At 33.6% G+C, this 18,109-nt stretch overlaps 3 protein-coding genes across 3 annotated transcripts; 1 reads left to right on the top strand and 2 right to left on the bottom strand.

Moving 5' to 3' along the window:
• Positions 1–246: 246 nt before the first annotated feature.
• On the bottom strand, positions 247–1,950 carry LOC120266942. The gene is made up of 4 exons (XM_039274602.1): positions 1,870–1,950; positions 1,570–1,779; positions 677–810; positions 247–550 (listed from the first exon to the last, which is right to left on the bottom strand). The coding sequence occupies exons 2-4, from the start codon at positions 1,743–1,745 to the stop codon at positions 474–476; spliced, it is 387 nt and encodes a 128-aa protein (XP_039130536.1). The 5' UTR covers positions 1,746–1,779; positions 1,870–1,950; the 3' UTR covers positions 247–473.
• Positions 1,951–3,529: 1,579 nt separating this feature from the next.
• LOC120267394 lies at positions 3,530–8,647 on the top strand. Its single transcript, XM_039275031.1, has 7 exons — positions 3,530–3,645; positions 4,470–4,531; positions 4,616–5,276; positions 5,374–5,507; positions 5,687–6,868; positions 7,377–7,482; positions 7,666–8,647. The coding sequence occupies exons 1-7, from the start codon at positions 3,591–3,593 to the stop codon at positions 8,289–8,291; spliced, it is 2,826 nt and encodes a 941-aa protein (XP_039130965.1). The 5' UTR covers positions 3,530–3,590; the 3' UTR covers positions 8,292–8,647.
• Positions 8,648–11,108: 2,461 nt separating this feature from the next.
• On the bottom strand, positions 11,109–14,483 carry LOC120267527 (sulfite exporter TauE/SafE family protein 3-like). Its single transcript, XM_039275202.1, has 12 exons — positions 14,010–14,483; positions 13,764–13,923; positions 13,009–13,209; positions 12,716–12,780; positions 12,603–12,642; positions 12,431–12,510; positions 12,275–12,361; positions 12,149–12,199; positions 11,814–12,035; positions 11,648–11,741; positions 11,420–11,560; positions 11,109–11,343 (listed from the first exon to the last, which is right to left on the bottom strand). Exons 1-12 carry the CDS (start codon positions 14,211–14,213, stop codon positions 11,264–11,266), a joined length of 1,425 nt encoding a protein of 474 aa, XP_039131136.1. The 5' UTR covers positions 14,214–14,483; the 3' UTR covers positions 11,109–11,263.
• Positions 14,484–18,109: the final 3,626 nt, after the last annotated feature.

The raw sequence follows: 18,109 nt of genomic DNA, 5'->3' as shown, positions 1-18,109 counted from the left end.
CTTAAATAAAATACCAAAAAAAAACATGTATATATATTTTTTCATCTCTCATTATTTGCTAATGAAATAAAATAAAATAATAATTTTATATTAATATAAGGAGATATAGTCTCATTTCTAATAGTTATTTAATTATTTTAACCCATAATTCAAACCGAAATTAAACTAAAAACAAGGTGAGAAAAAAGAACTTAAAATATTTAATAACAAAATCATCACAACTTTTATAAAAAATAGGCAAAACTCTCAAACTAATTTCACAATATTCTGCATTAATAATGGAAAAGGTTGCTTTAGAATTCATAGATAGAACCCTAGTTCTTACTGGAATTTTATTGTAAGTGGGGAAAGGTGACCCCATAAATTACAAACTTCTAGTCTCCTCCACAACACAATAAAGAAAAAAAATAAAAAGCAAAACAACAAACACTACAACTGAACCTCTCATTTCAAGCTTGAAAATAAAAAGGAGTTTATTCTGATTTCACATGTGGTTGATGCCTAGCTTTCTCCTTTTCTTTGACTTCACTTCCTTGGGATGTATCATATTCTGCTTAAAAATTAATCAAAATAAAATCATACCTTTAGACAGAGAAAAAAGAAGCAAAAAAAAAGGTAAGGTAAAAAAGAAATGCTTTTATTAGTGATATATTCCATTTGGATTTCTTGAAATTACCATGATTTTCACTATGCTTTGGTTTGGGTTCATTCTCTTTTGATAATTCTTGATTTCTTCCATAAATACCACCAAATCCTTCTTCATCAGACCTTGTGCCATACCCATCCCCAAATGAATCATACATTACATCCCTGATCAAGTTATAAAACTTTCATTAGATAATTTTGTATCATAAGCAATTCATTAAGGTAAACAACACTGCTAACAAGCATGTCTAAATATGAATAGAATGAGAATGATAATATAAAAATGGAAAAAGTTTGGAACACCAATCACAGAATTAATTTTCACTTTGTCCATCCACCTGAGTAAATCATATGACATCACTGAAACAACAACCATAAACATCTATAATTCCATATCTGTGCACCAACTATGAATAATATATGAATATAAACATTTATATTTTCAGTCAGTCCCTATAAGAAACAAGTGGTGAGAGAGTTCGAATCATCGTGAAAACTGACGTGAAAATGATCACAGTTCGAATAATCGAACTTTTAGTTCGAATGATGAGTGATAGCACGTTTCCAGAGTATGAGTAGTGATTATGTATAGATGATCCACAAGAGTATGAGTAGTGATTGTGTATGGATGATCAGTGCCATAAGGCTGGTGTAGCAGCCCCTGCCTTTTCTTAAATGGCTAGCCACTCATCTTGGTAAAAAAATATCTATATCTATATTTTCATATCTCCAGGAAACAAAATCTGGACACTAATTACTGTGAATCACTGCAATGGTTGAAACAATAACCTTGAACACACACACACACACATATATATAAACACACAAGGAAAAGAGAAAAAATTTAAAAAATAATGAGGGAATGGTTTTGGAGTATAAATATTTATGTAGATATATATATATATAAATAAATATATATATTACCTGTAGGGTTGTTGTTGGTTCTTGGGTTCCATATTTTGATCTTGATCCTGATCTTTGGAGTTGCTTTTGACTTGAAAACTAAGAACAGTGATTCTGTGAAAGATAGGAGGAGAACAAGGGAGTGATGAAGCACGTCCAATGCCACGAACTGCACGCACTGAATGGCTGCAAATCATGCTCTATTGTCCTGATTACTAATCTTTTACCAGCCTTCAGATGAGATTTATAAACAAATAAATAAATCAAATCAATCAAAGAATGAAATTATAGAAGGAAAATATAGAGTTTTTAGACAGACACCTGTGCATCCACGTGGCTCTTTGTTGCATGCCTTGGCTACCACGTGTCAGCTTCTCTGCATGGTTCTCCCATGCATGAATGTTTTTCAAAAAAACATATATATATATATATATATTTTAAATAAAAGATATGGAAAACTTGTACAAATAGCAGAAACCAAGAAGGGTTTAAAATTATGAAACTATATAAAGTTTCCCAATCTATGTACACATTTAGACAATATTAAGAGTAAAAATAAAACATAAAAATCAAGCAAAAGATGCCACTGAGATGTTTGATGATCTTAATAAATAAGTCTTTTATTAAAAGATTTAAAGATAGATGTGGATGCACACGTGTGATGCGCATTCATTTTCATGGACCATGTTGCTTTGTCTGTGTACTTGGGTTGGCAATGTCAGATCTTTTGAATGGGACTTAAGATCTACGGCATTTTTTTTTAAGGAAAAAACATTTGTCATGTGAAAGAAGTGAAAAACTCCGCCACCAAGGCATTAACCTCATTAAAAATAAAAAATAAATATTTTAAATTTAAATTTCAATTAACATAATAATAATAGCAAGTTCTTAATATAGATTCAGACTCGCAATTCAAACTTAACATATTTCATACGTATATCATTGTTTGAAGACATATCTCACTGTTTGGATAGTCAATTCTTAATTCATATGCATACCTCTTTTACCCCTTCCTCTTTTACCCCTTTGATTAACCGTGATTGCCGTATTTAAATTTAAAAACTCCAAACATATATTAGAAATGGAGTAGCAATTTGAAGAGTTCTATGTCCATCCATGTTTTAAAATATAAATTCATTTTATAAGAACATCGGTTGAGAGTACATTACTTATCACATTTATTAAAAAATTTATAAAAGATTTAAAAAATATCTAACTAATATATATATATAATTTTAAATATTTTAGATGTGTATGATGACAGGAGAAATTCTAGAAAAATATATGCCTAATTTTAAAATTTTATAAGGGCAAGCAAGCAAAAATAAGGAAAAAAACAAAAAATAGAAAAGGAAAAGTTTCACAAAGCTAACCTTTTCCTTTTTCATCAAACTTTTTGAATACCTGAAATGAAGTCATTAATGAGAGAGTAAGAAATCAAGAAATCAAGAAATAATAATTAATAATTAATAGTACTGATTAATATCTCATTCCTAACTGATGTATGCCTCATGATCAACACTGAGAGACATGATACCATAAAGCAAAACAAGTATATATCACACTTAAAATTAAAAACTCATTTATTTTTATTACAATTATTTTTATAAATCACAATCCAAACAAGAACTAGAGATAACATAACCAAGCATAATAGAAAGAAACTTAGCATGCAAGTCCCCTTCTCTCAACCCTTTTGCTTTGCTTAAAATGGGGTGAAACTCAGATACTCACAACATCTAACGTTCACGTCAAACAATCCACTCAAAATCTGTATTTTTGAGTGGACATCTTACCATACACCACATAGATATTGAATCACTGAAAGAAGTGAACTTGCCACCAACTTGGTGGACAGCACAAAAAATTTTTGATGTCTAAATTCATAGGCAAGGATATTGCATAGTAAACCTAGGAAACAAAACAATGTAAGGTTTTGAGATGTGTTATAGAGCTTACTGAGACAGGTTTGAAGTCTGATGGCGAAGAGATCGGATCTTGCGCAGAAGCTTTTGGATGATATCCGCCTCCGTAAGGAGAAGATGGGCATTGCTCCGTCGAGACAGCGTTCGGCTGCTGCTCCTCCTGCTCCTGATAGTAAGTTTTTACAGAAAAGAATTATTTGATGAGTATAAACTGGAGAATGCAATTTAGCTGCTCTACCAGCAATTCAATGTGATAACATAAATTCATTGTTGTACATTGTGTACTTCTGCTAAACTGCATTGACATTCAACATGAGCTTGTTTGTATAATGCAAATGCAATTGCCTAAAATTTGTAAACATGTTACCATGTGGTTCTCAGAGATATACAATGTCCTTGTTGGCTAGCATATGTGAACAGGGTGTCTTTCACCTTATGAACTAGATCTGAGCTGGAATCTTCACTCTAGAATGTCACTGTATATCTGCCATCACTTTTTGTTGTTTAGGATCAAACTACCATCAAACATATTTTTCACTTTTTATAGACAACTAATGAATAGGAGAACTCCTTACCTTCCTACAACAAAAAGTATTTTGATTCCCCAACCTTGTTATTGGCATGATAGGCACCATAATCGAACCTCATTCAGCGAATCCAAATAAGATCAAGGTATCATTGGGAGCAGGAGATTTCTCTCTCATTCAAATTACCAGTTCTGTCTCGACTTTAGCATCTCTTAGCTCAAACTTTAAAAAAAAAACCTTGACACGCTGCCATTCAAACCTGCAGAACTCATACCAATGATCACATATAATTATTTGCAATTGTTTCCGCAACAAATAAGGACTTAGAAGAAAACAAGTCTAAATTTAGAAGTTCAGCTTCTCAGGAGCACATTTTTAGCTTGACTAGGGCTCTTCTCAGAATTTCTTGAGAGATCAATACACAGTTAACTTAACAAGTGAATTATTTTTTGATGGTATCTTCTTTTAGAAGTATATAGGAACTCCCAGCGAGCATTCCAAGATTCAGGAGAGGCAATCACCAATAAGTCTGTAAGTTTCCCCAATTTTTGTAAGAGATTTAACTGAAAACATGATAACCCTTAAACTGATTTTGTTTTCTGGTAATCTATACAGCGTAGCAGAAACATGTTTGAGGCAGATGTGACAAAGATGTGGCTTGGTACCAGACAGTACAGGACGCCAGGCGACAAAGGAATGTCACAAGACATCGTCCCATTTGGAGCAAAACGACTCGAACAAAACATTGATGTGTCAATGGCCCTTGCACTGGCACTAAGCAAAACTGGCAAACTTCAAAACATAGAACTTATCATGAACTATGGATCAATGAATGGTCGATCCATGTCAAATATCACAAGGCTTAATTCAGATGGATTTCCCATTCTTTCCAATTTGCATATAGGAGAGGTATCCAAAGGAGTTCAGAAATTAAATAAAATCCTCAATGATCACTCCGATGGGCTTCAATTTAGCAGGAATTCTATTGACATTGGAAGGGAACTCCTGAGAGGGGCAATGGACTTGGAAGAGTCTTTGAAAATGCTTGTGACACTCCAAGAAGCTTCAGATTACATGGTTGGTTCCAATGGGAGACAGGTCAGGTTACTGAAAGGAAAAGAAGATGAATCATCATCCTCCGACAAAGTACATCAGAAAAAGCAACTGGACAGACCTAGGTTCTCGTTTGATGTATCCCCAAAATACTTGTGTGAAATGGGAAGGGACAACAAGAAGACCAACATTGAGCCAAAATCCATTGGTTGCAACATATTCTGAACAATCAAAGATTGGTAAATCAAGTTCCCACAAGAGTTCATCAAGTTTTTCAATGCAATTTATAACCCATACACGATCCCTGAGCTATGGTGCAGGTACCAAAACTGATATGCAGCACACAAACACAAGTGAAAAGCCTCACAGAGGAGAGACATTTTCACTATTGAATGGTGCCTCCACTTCAAAAAGCAATAAGCTGGGTGGCAAAGGTGGGCCACCTAGTGAGAAGGTGAGAATACCAAATGTTGTTGCAAAGCTAATGGGCCTAGAAGAACTTCCACTGCTACCCAGGAAAGGAGGTAGACACTGGGACAAAAAAGATCAAGGTACATTCAAAGGGCAATGAGAAGCAAAAGATAAATAAGAGAGTATTGGATAAGGAAAAGAATGTGCCTTTAGATGCAGTAGTCAACAGGCCAGAAAGTTCACAAGGTGACATATTCAGAAAAAGCGGTGTTTAGATCAGACAATGCCAACAAGGTATCAGGAGAAAGAGGAATTAGAGAAACAAATGCCGCAAAGAACATTGAGTCAGTATCTGACAATGGAAAGGTAAATATGGGAAATCTAAACCACACAGAAAACAAGAAACCAGCTTCAAGATTGCATGCCAAAATTATTAAGCAGATCGATATGAATAACGTGAACCATGAGAAAGAAACCAGGGCAGCCAAGAAGAAGGAAGAGAGGGTGGAGGAGAACAGAGAAACAGACCAACACAAGTTCAAAGAAAGAAATAGAAAGCCAGTCCATGGTGTTGCGCAAGATGTACATACCGCCCCAGTGGCAACATATTATCGCCACAAGGAGGAAGTTACCAATGAAGAAGGAGATCAAAAACAGAAAAGTAGCATGAAGGGCAATGCAGTGAGGCTGCAAAATGAAGACCTTAAATCAAAAGTCAAAATTACAGTTAACAGAAGTGAGAAAGAAACAAAGCCTGATGCAAAAAGCAAACAGCAGTATGAAGAAGAGAAAATAACTGACCTCAAGTTGAAGAACTTAGAGAAATATCCAGATGAGACAAGCACCAAGAAGTTCTCCAGTAACTTGACAGTTTTAGCAAGCCATAGATGTTCGACAAAGGCAAATAATACAGGACAAAAGGAGAATCTGAAAAGAATTCATAATGAAAGAGCTAAACTAGTGAAGAAAGCATCCACTTTTTATGAAGAGGGCATGAAAATATCAAATGGAGGCTTGGACAGAAAAATCTTCAAGACAGATTCAACGACAGACCAAGAGAAGACTAAACATTCTCTACAGAGAACAAAAATCCAGAATTTTGTGTGCATTAAATCTACAGAAAAGCCAGATGTTTCACAAGTCGTAGGAAAAGAAAATGAAATTGACACCCCACATGAAAATGGCCAGCTACTAAAGCAGCAGTCTTCAGTTTTTCAAGAACAGGAACAAAGATGCGAGGATAACGATAACAAAGCCACAGAAGAGAAGTTCATAGATCTACCAGAGAACCAAGAAAACCAATTCCAACAGGAAATGACATGCACCTCCCTTTCATGTGGTCCACTCACAGATGATTGTGAGAAATTAAGGGTAACCAGCAATGAAGCTACTGTAGAGAACAATGTAAGTTTAATTTATTTCACAGTTTCATATCTTCATCTTCATTTCCGGCTGCAGAACAAAATAAAAAAAGTCTAGCTAATTTCATACTTCTGTATAAGCATGGTTGAACCAGGTATTCTGAAGAAAAAACCAAAAGTAAAGAGACACCATTTTTAAACCGTTGATTGCAAGTTAAGGTTTAGTAAGAAAACATGCTTTGAATGAAGCAGGATGCTCAATCAATGCAAGAAACATGTTGATATGTTGATGAACCTTATCATCTTACCATTATCAACGTTAAAATTAGTGTGATTGGCACAAGTGAATATTGCTTTATACTGGTGGTCCACCTCCAAAATCGAGCGCATCTTGATGGGGAATCAAGAGTGGAGATGTTATCAAATATTTCCAAAGTCTTACTGTTCAACTTGTAGTCTAAAATCCATAAATTTGTGATTGTCAATGCTTGCACTAACACGCAACATAATTGTTAGAGAAAAATGATTGACCCTGAATATTACTACTGCAGAGCCATGGCCCAACCATCAGAACTGTCCTTCAGCAACTTCCAGATATCCCAGAAAAGGAAGACACTGAAGAAATGTCATTCAACATAAAGGAAAATGATCACGAAGGTAATTCTCTCTTGCTGTAGAGCTCAAGCTAGCAATATATACAGTTAGAAGACAACGAGCTGATATTTTATTTAAAACTATTGTATGATAACTGATCTAGCATCAGATTATTCAAATTATGCTAACAATTGAAATAAATGAAGTGCAAAATGTTTTAATCTCAACTCAACTCTTCCTGTCCAGGTCCAACTGACAGCATGCAGATGCAGGACACAGACTTTGAGCATGTGAAATGGCAGAAACAGGAACTATCTGAAAATATCAAAGAGGAGTCTCTTACAGAGAAAGGAAGCCCCTTCAAGAAGATGGTAGTAAATAACAAAAATTTTCTAAATACGGCACAAGCACTTTTCAAACTAGAGATTCCCATTGGCATTCTCCATGCAAGTGAAAATGCATACCCAGCTGAAGACAGTAAGGGCACTCTAGACTGTGTGTATGAAGTAATGAGACGGAAAAACAGAAGAGAAGAGTCCAATTTCGCCTTGAGACTATCTATTGCACCTATAAGGGAGAGATCTTTAGATGATCTCATCCAAGAGTTGAATGGTGATCTTCAAAACTTAAAATGCCCCATCACAAAAGAGGGTGGCGACTATGATACTGCAGAAATGCTGCACAAGATGCTTGCAAGAGATATTCAAAACTGTAATCCAGATATCAACTGCATGTGGGATCTTGGGTGGACCATGATGCTATTTGCAGATGCAGAAAAAGATGAAGTGGTAAGGGATGTGGAGAAGCACATCTTGAACATGCTAATCAATGAGTTTGCACTGGATATCTTGAATTTAAACATCACAGTGTAATATATAGATGCCTGTTAAGATCTCAAAGGTCGTTGTTGCGTTGCACCATCAAGTCGGTATAAGTTGGATTGTAGGAAAGGTAGTGTGATGAGAGGTGTTGGAATTCTAAAGAAGACAGCAGATGGCATGCAAGCTTTATTCTATGTAAGTTTCTTTGCCAGAACTAATTTGCAAACTATACACAGAGTGTACTGACTACATCTGTAAAGCCCAAATGGCAAATTACAAAAGTGAAATTCTGGCCTTCAAAGTTTTTTTATGTATACAGAATCATTCATATTGTTAGACATAGAGGTGAGCTATATGATGAATATTTTTCTCCCTTTGGCTTTGAGGGATAGAGTTCATGAAATCAGATTTTCTTTACTCTCTTATACAGGCTACCTCCTTTCTTTCAAGAACCATGTCATATCAGGTATACTTCAAAGATCAAACCAGAGTCTAGAGTTTCAGTTTGGCATGAGCTTATGGCGAGAAAACTTAATCATTAATCACCAAGAGTGTTCACATGCAAATGGACATGAAATAGTTTTTCTGCATGTACTCCTCAGCCAATGGCATAACCTAGAACAAACATCACAATATCGCATGCAACTGAGCTACTAGGCAGCGTGATGTCAGCCTAGAATTTATTCACCAGTAAAATAGAGTGCTTTTAGGTAAAAATCAACTATGAGTTTTTCTTTATAGGAAAATTCTATATAGTGCATCAAAAATTATGTTGATCAGCCAATTCATTTCCAGTTCTTTGTAAACTGAAACTTCATGCTGCAGTCACTGAAATAGAGTACAGGCAACGAACGGGCATACACTAAAATACGCCCTGTTCCTCAGAAAAAATAGAACTTCGTTCCCAATTTCTTTCAGTATGTCACCAAAAATTACAGAAAATCACAAGGATTCGTCTAGATTTAGGGAAAATGAATAAAAATGATGGGGAAAAAAAGAAAAAAGAAAAAAGAAAAATTTATAATGTTCCCTCTTTAGTGAGCTCGCAAACCTCATCCCTGCAATTCTCCTCAACCAAACATAGTTCTAAAGGAAGCAATGGAATTTAGGCAAAACAGTCAAACAGAGGATTAAAATCATAAAATCGTGCCAGAATAACAACATTGCACAACAGACTTGTAAAACGAGAAATAAAAACAATCACTTAAAAAGAACCAATTTCTAGCATAAAACTCCAAAACCCTAATCCAATCTCATTCAACCTAAGACACCGAATTTTGTATGACTTTCACAGCCTTGATCACTGATTGAATGAATTGAATACATATAAGAGATTCAAAATAGCTGCTCACAGTGCTACATTTGCGAGCTTTTCTCCCTCTCCTCATCCTTCCATCGCTACTAGCATTAGAGGCGCCATTGGAGCACTGCGAAGCTGCGAATGCTCATGGTGCCGGCGAGCAAGAGAGAATAGAAGGGGAAGCGAGAGAATTTAATAAAACTCGGAGGGTGCAGTTTGTAAAATCGACATAGTTTTTGCAAATAACCCCTTGGATATGTGAATATTGTTAGTTTTACACATCTTTAACTTAATTATAGAAAAATGGGCAATTGCTTATATACATACCGCAAAAAAATAAAAATTTGTTTTTATAATTTTTATTTGTTTATTTTCATCCGAAAATAAATAAATAAATAACTATGTTTTCTTTCATCATTTTAAAATTAAATATGGACGTGTTATGTATTTGGTTGGCTGAAGTAGAGGCCGAAGTGACGGAAGTATGAATTGATATGCTACTTCTACTTTGATTAACTGAAGTAAACCCAAAGTGCGGAAATGACCACCTCTAAAGTCTTTTACTTCTCTCTTTGATTCGGCTGAAAAATTTTTGACCGAAGTAGGACTTCGGTGTCCCACTTCAATCACACGGTTTTATGTGGGTGATTAAAAAACACCCGTATTTATTTTATTTTTTTAATCTTTTTCTTTTTATCATTTATTTTTTTTATTGTTTTTGTCTTTTTCTATCTTTTATTATTTTTCTTTTTTATCTTTTATCGTTTTTTTATTATTTAATTATTTTCTTTTTTTATTGTTTATAAAAAAATATTTTTATAAAATTATCATGTTAAATAATTATAAGCTCAACCCAACCATGAGAAAGAGATAATCTCACCCCTATCATGAAGTAGTGAGTAGAACCTCATTTTCATCATTTTTTAAATTTTTATTTTCACTAACCAAACAAAAAAAAGTGATTAATGATTTGATATTTTCTCTTTCAAATAACACGTGAAACTAAATATTTCAACTGAAACTTTCACAATTGAAGTGTCATTTCAAGACTTCCACTATTTCAGTGGACTAATTCCAACCCAAGAGCGTGCGCCACGTACAAATGTCCCTAAAATTCAATTCTACATATATTTATTTTTTAACCGGTGGATTCAAATCTAAAAACTGCAAGTCATCCCTCCCTTTAAACAGTAGACTTGCACATTGTTATGAATAGTGTGATTTTTTTTTTATAAAAACAAAACCCTCAACTACCTAGTTTGGCAGCAGGTATATGGCTGTTGTTATACCAGCCAACAGACATTTTATGAACGCCCGCAGTTGATTAAATTCCCTATATATATCTTTCTTTAAATCACTCTTAAATAATTCACTTCAAATTATTCACCAAGTTAATCAAATTCACAGCAAATCACTTCAAAATTAAAAGACTCATTCACCATTGATGAAAAACAAAACTCAAAATTCTAATACAAGAAAAAAAAAAATCATTAGTAATAATTCTCATTGTCACTGAACTAGTGACACACATTGAATTGAATTTTCTATAAATAACTAAATAAGTCTGCAAAATTCTTGTACAGAAGAAACATAAAGATTTCATGAAATTAGGCTTTCCATTGCTACAAAACAAGAAGGTTTGCAGATAAACAAGATTCATAAACAAATTTACTACCAAAAAGTGATGATATTGCAAGAAAACTTTTCTCCAAAAATTCTAAACTTAGTGATAGCACAAGTTTTCAAAACCCATATGTTCTTTCCTTTCAAGCTTTTCTACCATGTATGCAATCCCAACACCTCCTGCAGTAAAACCAAAAACACATCAACTCATGGATCGAAAAGAATTCGTAATTGTAATGTGAAGAACATTTATTACCTAAACTGATTGCGCTAATGAAAATGGTCAATGCAAGAATGAAGATGATCAGTGACGCCCGGCCGAGTAACACTATCAATTTTCGTACAATGTGTTGACCAGTGAATGCAGCAACGGTTGCGAGAAACACAAAATAAGCAGCTGCAAAACATAACTGATCGATTAAATTTATCGAACATTTTGAAGTACACTGATGCTTAACATGCTTGTTTTTCTTTTTTGGCTTACCGTATGGAACGGGAAATCGATCAAGGAGATAGTATTGTATCACCGACATCGATGATGAGAACGTCATTGCAAATGTTGATGTAGCACTTGCAACCTGTAATACAAACATAGAATTTCAGATACCATAAAGACATTTAAGAAATACAAGAATTGGAAAGAGTAGAACCTGAGGGGGGACTCCTAATTCGAGAAACAACGGTCCTAAGATGAAGCCACCTCCGAGGCCGAGGAAACCTCCGACAATGCCGGCTAATATCCCGCAGAAACAGTATAGGACAAATTGGTGCACCTTCCAATTAACAGCATGCCTTCCCCTAGAGGCAATGGTCCTTGTTCCTTTGAATAGACCAATAGCTTCATAGATTGTTACTGAACCAGCAATTGGAATCTTCATGTTCAAAATTGTCATTTTAGACACAAATGCATTCACTCAATATTGAATATTAAAAGTTTCAAAATTCGGTAAACAAAGCGATCCCTATCTTATCGAAATGTCTTTACCTGCAAAGCATTCAAAACCCAGTACTCTATCGAACAATTTGCGGCGCGTGTCTGCAGATGCATTTTATTGGAAAACCAATGTTAAATATTGCTTTCTGTTTATGTGATTTTTCTAGTAGATCTCACCTTAATGATCTGCACGGCGAGGAATGCCACCCACACAAACAAAAGCAGCAACATCTCTTTCCAGAAAATATTATCTTTGATTGGAACCTGAAAGTTTCGGTAAGAATAATTTTGATTATATTTGCCATAGAAACAGTGGTCAGTGTTTGAACATACTTCCTGATCAGATAAAGATCTTTGCTGGATATTTATTGATGGACCACTTGGAAGTCTCTTGTATTCCAGCTCCGGGCTGTCTGAATCCGGAGGATAACATTCATCAACTATTAATGAGTTATTTTCACCAGAAAAGGTGGAAGATTAGTTACAGTAATTGAACATAACTTACCAATTAGTTTTGATGATGAACCTAAGAGCTTTGCGGTTTCCTGAAATAAGGGAATAAGAAAGTCAAATAAGAAGACGAACACATTAGTAAAATGTGAGGTGAATAGGACTAACCTTTTTCATTATCGATTCTTTTTTCCATGTCTCTATACCCTTAAAGAGTGCCTTTGTCGATGTACCTATCAGCAGATGTAGCAAAGAAAACTATTTATAAATCTAAATGTAATTAAAGATGTAGTTTCAGATGAAAAATTAATTTGCTTTGCCTCATAAATACATGTACAAATTACTACAAAGATGATCATTTAACTTCTTTGACTCGAAAATTCTGATAATCAACAACTACGAGAATGAAGAAAGGAAAATAAAATGAATAATTAGATGTATGAATATAAGATAATAAATACCAAGGAAGAGGATGATAAGAAGAACAGTAACCATCCAATCTGGAAAAATGACATTGAAGGCAACTCCAATGCTAATGCCTAACATGAGCATAGGCTGAAACAGCAACGCGAGATCGTAGTCAATTATTGGTAGGTCCATTGTCGGATGCCGCAGTCTCAAATTGTAATACACTGTCGATCCTGCAGCACCCATGATCATGCCTGCAAATATCGAATTAGTAAACTTAGTTTTCCCAAACAAGAAGACATTTTCTTTTTCCTGATCAATCATTAGCAAGTATACAAGAATATCTTCATTCAGTTTTCTTTCTTTTTCCACTTCTTCCACTCAATCAAAACACAAAAACAGTTAGGGTTTAAGGTACTTTCAAAGGAACAACCAGTGAGTATGAAAACAATCTTTTCAAATGTTGTCTTCATCTATATTCCCTTGCTAAAAACATAAACATACTCACAGAACTAACTAGGGTTTAAGCTCCATTGAAAGAAAAAAATTACAGAAACATACAAATTGGAGATTATCATGGGAGTGCTTGGGATCAAAATCTACAAGCAAATTCATATGTTTTCTTCATCAATCAAAAACAGAGACACTCAGACACACCCCAACAACAAAGTAGAGTTTAAGCTTAATTGAAAGAAACAATTGCAAGGAGACAACCAATACCACATGCTTTCTTAACATTTTCCCCAAATTTGCCCCAATCATAACTAGGGTTTAAGGGCCATGCAAAGAAACAATTGAAGAAACTTACATTTGGAGATGGCTGTGGAGGTCTTTGGATCAAAACCAATGATCAAAGTGAGCATAGGCACAAAGATCCCACCCCCACCAACACCACCAATGCTCCCCAAAGCAGCTCCAAGAAACCCAATGGTAGAACCCAGCACAACCCTCCACCCAAACTCCATGTCCTACAAAACACCAACACCAAGAAATCAATCACCACCACAAAGAGAAAACAAAAACCAAAAATCACAAACTCAGACAACTATCTTACAGGCCAAACATGAGTATAAGAAGAATCCCCAGAATCAAAAAAAGATTGAAAAGCATGCAAGAACTTAGCAACACCACCATTGCCACCACTTCCAGAATCCTTGATAGGCCTCTCAGCAGAGCAAAACTCAACACCAAAGAACAAGAGCATGAAAATCAGAAACAATGCCATCAACCACCATCTTCTCTCCATCCTCCCATCCATTACTGTGTTTTCCTTGTACCTTTTTCTTCAACCAATGCAACTACTCTTCAATTCTATATAGTGAACACAATTTCCATGTCTCTTTCTTGTTAGATGGAGAATGAAGAAGAGTTCTCTTGTCAAGTTGCTTACAAACAACTGTGTCAATGGCTTCATTTGTAACTTCCAGGCAAGTGTGGATAGGAAAAGGAAGAAGGTGGTGATGTTTCTCATTTTCCATGGCATGAAGTACAAGTTCAGTGCTGTTTGGGCAGGTTGTGGTGATGCTGTTGCCTGCAGATTCTGGATAGAAAATGTTTAATTTGTGGGTTTTGATGCCATTCAAGTGCAATGTGGTTCAGCTGCTGAGAGCAGATAGAGGTTGTGTTTTTCTTCTATTGAGTTTTTATTCCACTTGCATGTACTGAATTGATTTTATTTTTTTATTTTTTTATTTTTAAAATTTAGAATAGTTAACTTGAGTATATTTTATTTAAAAAAATTAACAATAACAGTAATAATAATAATAATAATAATAATAATAACAGGCAGATTTATTTGAAAGTTAAAACCCAAAAAAAAAACTATAATGAGGATACCAGTGATATTTTGTCCATATAAGTGTCTTAACTTAAAATCATTTACTTAAATAACTTATTTTTTAATAAAATAGACAAATCACATTAAAAATTTTAACTCACTTTTTCTGTATAACATAAACACCATACATAAAAAGACACGATGTCCATAGACAAAGAGATTATTGATAGCAACACAAGTCTTTATCATTTGGATTAATCCCCATAGGGTGAAAAAAATAATTTCACCATATTAAAAAAAAATTAAGTATAACCATGACTCATTTGTTAAAATCATTTTAATATGATAAAATCTTAAAAAATATTTAAATTTGTCTCAAATTAATTATAAATCAATTGATCTTGATTCAATTTGGGCCATCACATGACTCTATTCCTCTATTGACTTGATCTCTCACACCCATAAACAAAGAAGATTATGAATAAAATATTGTTATACAATATTATTATATCTTGAATCTGTATCAAAAGCACATAAAACTAACCAAATATTATATAAATAGAAATCAAAGATAAATATCATGGTGATATCAAAATTAAAACTTTAATTTGTGAGAGTCAAGTATAAATTTAAAATGAAAATCTAGATAGTCATTGGGAAAACATGATAGTTATAATATTTATGAAGACTTTTGTGTATATATATATATATATGAGGCCTTGTTATCTACAAACATTTGTAAATATAAAATTTATAAATGTTGCTGTTAAACCGTTGGATACATCATCTACAAACATTCATAAATTTTTATCTACGAACAAGGTGGAAGGAAGAGGGTCAAGGGGATGCTCAAGCACCCCTTGATCAGAGGAAGGTGTTTCATCTTTTTGTATTATTTTATTGAAAAAAAGCAAGGAGTGCTAGAATCCAGCACCCTATCTATTGAAATAGATAGATGAATCATGAAATGTAGTTAGGAAGACAAAGAGGGACATGAGTCCCACACCCACTAGTCTCACCCTTTGTTTCGTGTTTATATAAATATATATATATATATATATATATATATATATATGAAATGTTTTTAATAAACTAGTACATATAATTAAAAAATCTATAGTTTTTAGAAAAATATTTTCAAAATTTATATTATTTTACCCATTTATTTTATGAATTAGTATATAAATATTAAATATTATATTTTTAGAAAAATATTTATTAAATTCTATTGTTTAGCCTTTTGATTGGGTACCCTAAAAAAATATTCCTAGCTCTATTTCTCTTTTGCCATTTAAGTCCTTAAGAGATATCGAGCTTGAAGATCAAATTGACCAACTCTATAACAGAAAAGAATAAAAAGATGAGAGTAATGAAAAGGTTGAAGAATTCTAGCTAATTTATAGATTTATTTATTTAATTTTTTTAAATTTTTGAACATAATCGTAGGCCATTCATCTATTTGTTAATAAATGTTGGGCTCGATTTGTTTATAATTAACAAAGAAGATTGAAATATAATAAAATTTTCTTTGGAATTGTTTATATATGTGGGGTTTTCATATAAAAGGAAAAAAAAGAAAATTTGGGTTAAGCTTTATTTCACAATTTTTTGTTTTTAATATATTTCACAATTCAAGTTTTGAGATAATTTCTATTTCTGATTTAGGTCAAACTATATGTCATGGAATCTATCTAAACATTTTTTTCTTAAACTTCTTGAAGGTAGTGGTGATATTTGGTAAACAATAATATTTTTTTAAATTTGAAACCAGCACCCTCTTATTCTTGATTCTAGTTCCGCCATTGTGAATTTTAGTATTGAGCCGTTGGATACCAACTCAACACTCATCCGAATAGCCTAAACAATATAGAATGAATTATCATAAAATTCATTAGAATAGTATTACTATAATTATGAATGATAGCACTAGAGTTGCAAGATGGGCCGGCCCAGCTCGGCCCGGCCCGAGCACTATACATGCTCGGCCCGGCCCGACCCGGCTTGCAATCGTGCCGGGCCAGCACGGCCCACCGTACAGGGGGGTCAGCCCAGCCCGTGGCACGGCCAAGCCAGCTGGGCTGGGCCGGACCGGGCCGGGCGGCCCACCTTTTGTTATTTTAAATTATAAATTCTTTAAAAATATTGTAAAAATTTGTAAAAAAATTATATAAAAATACTTTAAAAATACTAAAAATTAAGGAATTTTTAAGAAAAATCTAAATATCATAAAATATAAGTTTTTTTATTGTAAAAAATGTACAACACATAAAAATTATAGAAAAAATAATTAAATATATGCAAAAAATTTAAATTTACATGAATACAAAAAAGATAATTTTTTAAAATTTAACATAATATTAGAAAATAAAATTACATTGAAAAAATAGAGATAAACTAAAAATAAATTACAAATAGATATAGGAAAAAAATTGCCATTTATTTAAAAAAACTATGAAAACAACTTAGAAAAATTACAAACTTGAAAACAATTTAGAAAAATGACAAACTTCGAAAAACAATTTAAAAAAATTACAAAACTTCAAACTTCATTTGATTAATCTATTTCTTCATCAACACGGGTTGAAGTTGAGCGCTCTGGATGGTGTAAGGCCCTCTCCAGTATCACTACCTTCTTCATGTATTTGTTGTTCAGTAACTCTATCTTCCGCTTCTAACCAATCCTTCAAACATATGCATATTTGCACTCGTTTCTTGGTTCATGCGGCTCCTCTTATCATCGAGTACCCTTTTTCCTCGCACTAAAAACAAGACTCGACGCTCACTGCAGACATCGGTGGAGTTAGTAGATCACGTGCCATGGCGGCTAGCACGGGATAGTTATGTTCTTGTTGTTTCCACTACGAGAAAAATATTAAAGTTATTAATTTCTTCGGTAGTAAGAAAAATCATTAAAAATTATTATTTAAAAAAAGATTTAATTCATGCAAAAGAACTAGTGCTAGAAGAAGAAGAAGAAGAAGAAGAAGCACTTGTAGATTTTTCTTCTAATCATATTTATAAGATCGGTCGGGAGATTTAGTTTTGGAAAGTGAAGAAGAATTTTCAAAACTCCGAGCAAAAAGTAGAAGCTCGTCGATTTCCATATGTATGGTTATATTCATTATACATATCATGAAGCAAAGAGCGATATTCATCTTTGAAAAATTGAATGATCAAGTCCCATGTTTTTCATCATAAGAATCAAGCATACAAAAAAAGTACCATCAATTTTAAAAGCAGGGGATCAAGAAACATAGATAAAAGCAGGGAAGAGGGTTGATTTTTTTGCAAAAATATTTTTTTAAATTTTTAATTCCATAGGAGCAACAATGGGAGCAAAAATTAGGATCGCATCTATATTTTTGCAAAAAAATTTC

Source organism: Dioscorea cayenensis, chromosome 8 (assembly GCF_009730915.1).
Source record: "Dioscorea cayenensis subsp. rotundata cultivar TDr96_F1 chromosome 8, TDr96_F1_v2_PseudoChromosome.rev07_lg8_w22 25.fasta, whole genome shotgun sequence".
Taxonomy (NCBI): Eukaryota; Viridiplantae; Streptophyta; class Magnoliopsida; order Dioscoreales; family Dioscoreaceae; genus Dioscorea; species Dioscorea cayenensis.
Note: the sequence above shows the minus strand (reverse complement) of the source record. Positions and strands in the feature narration are given on the sequence as shown.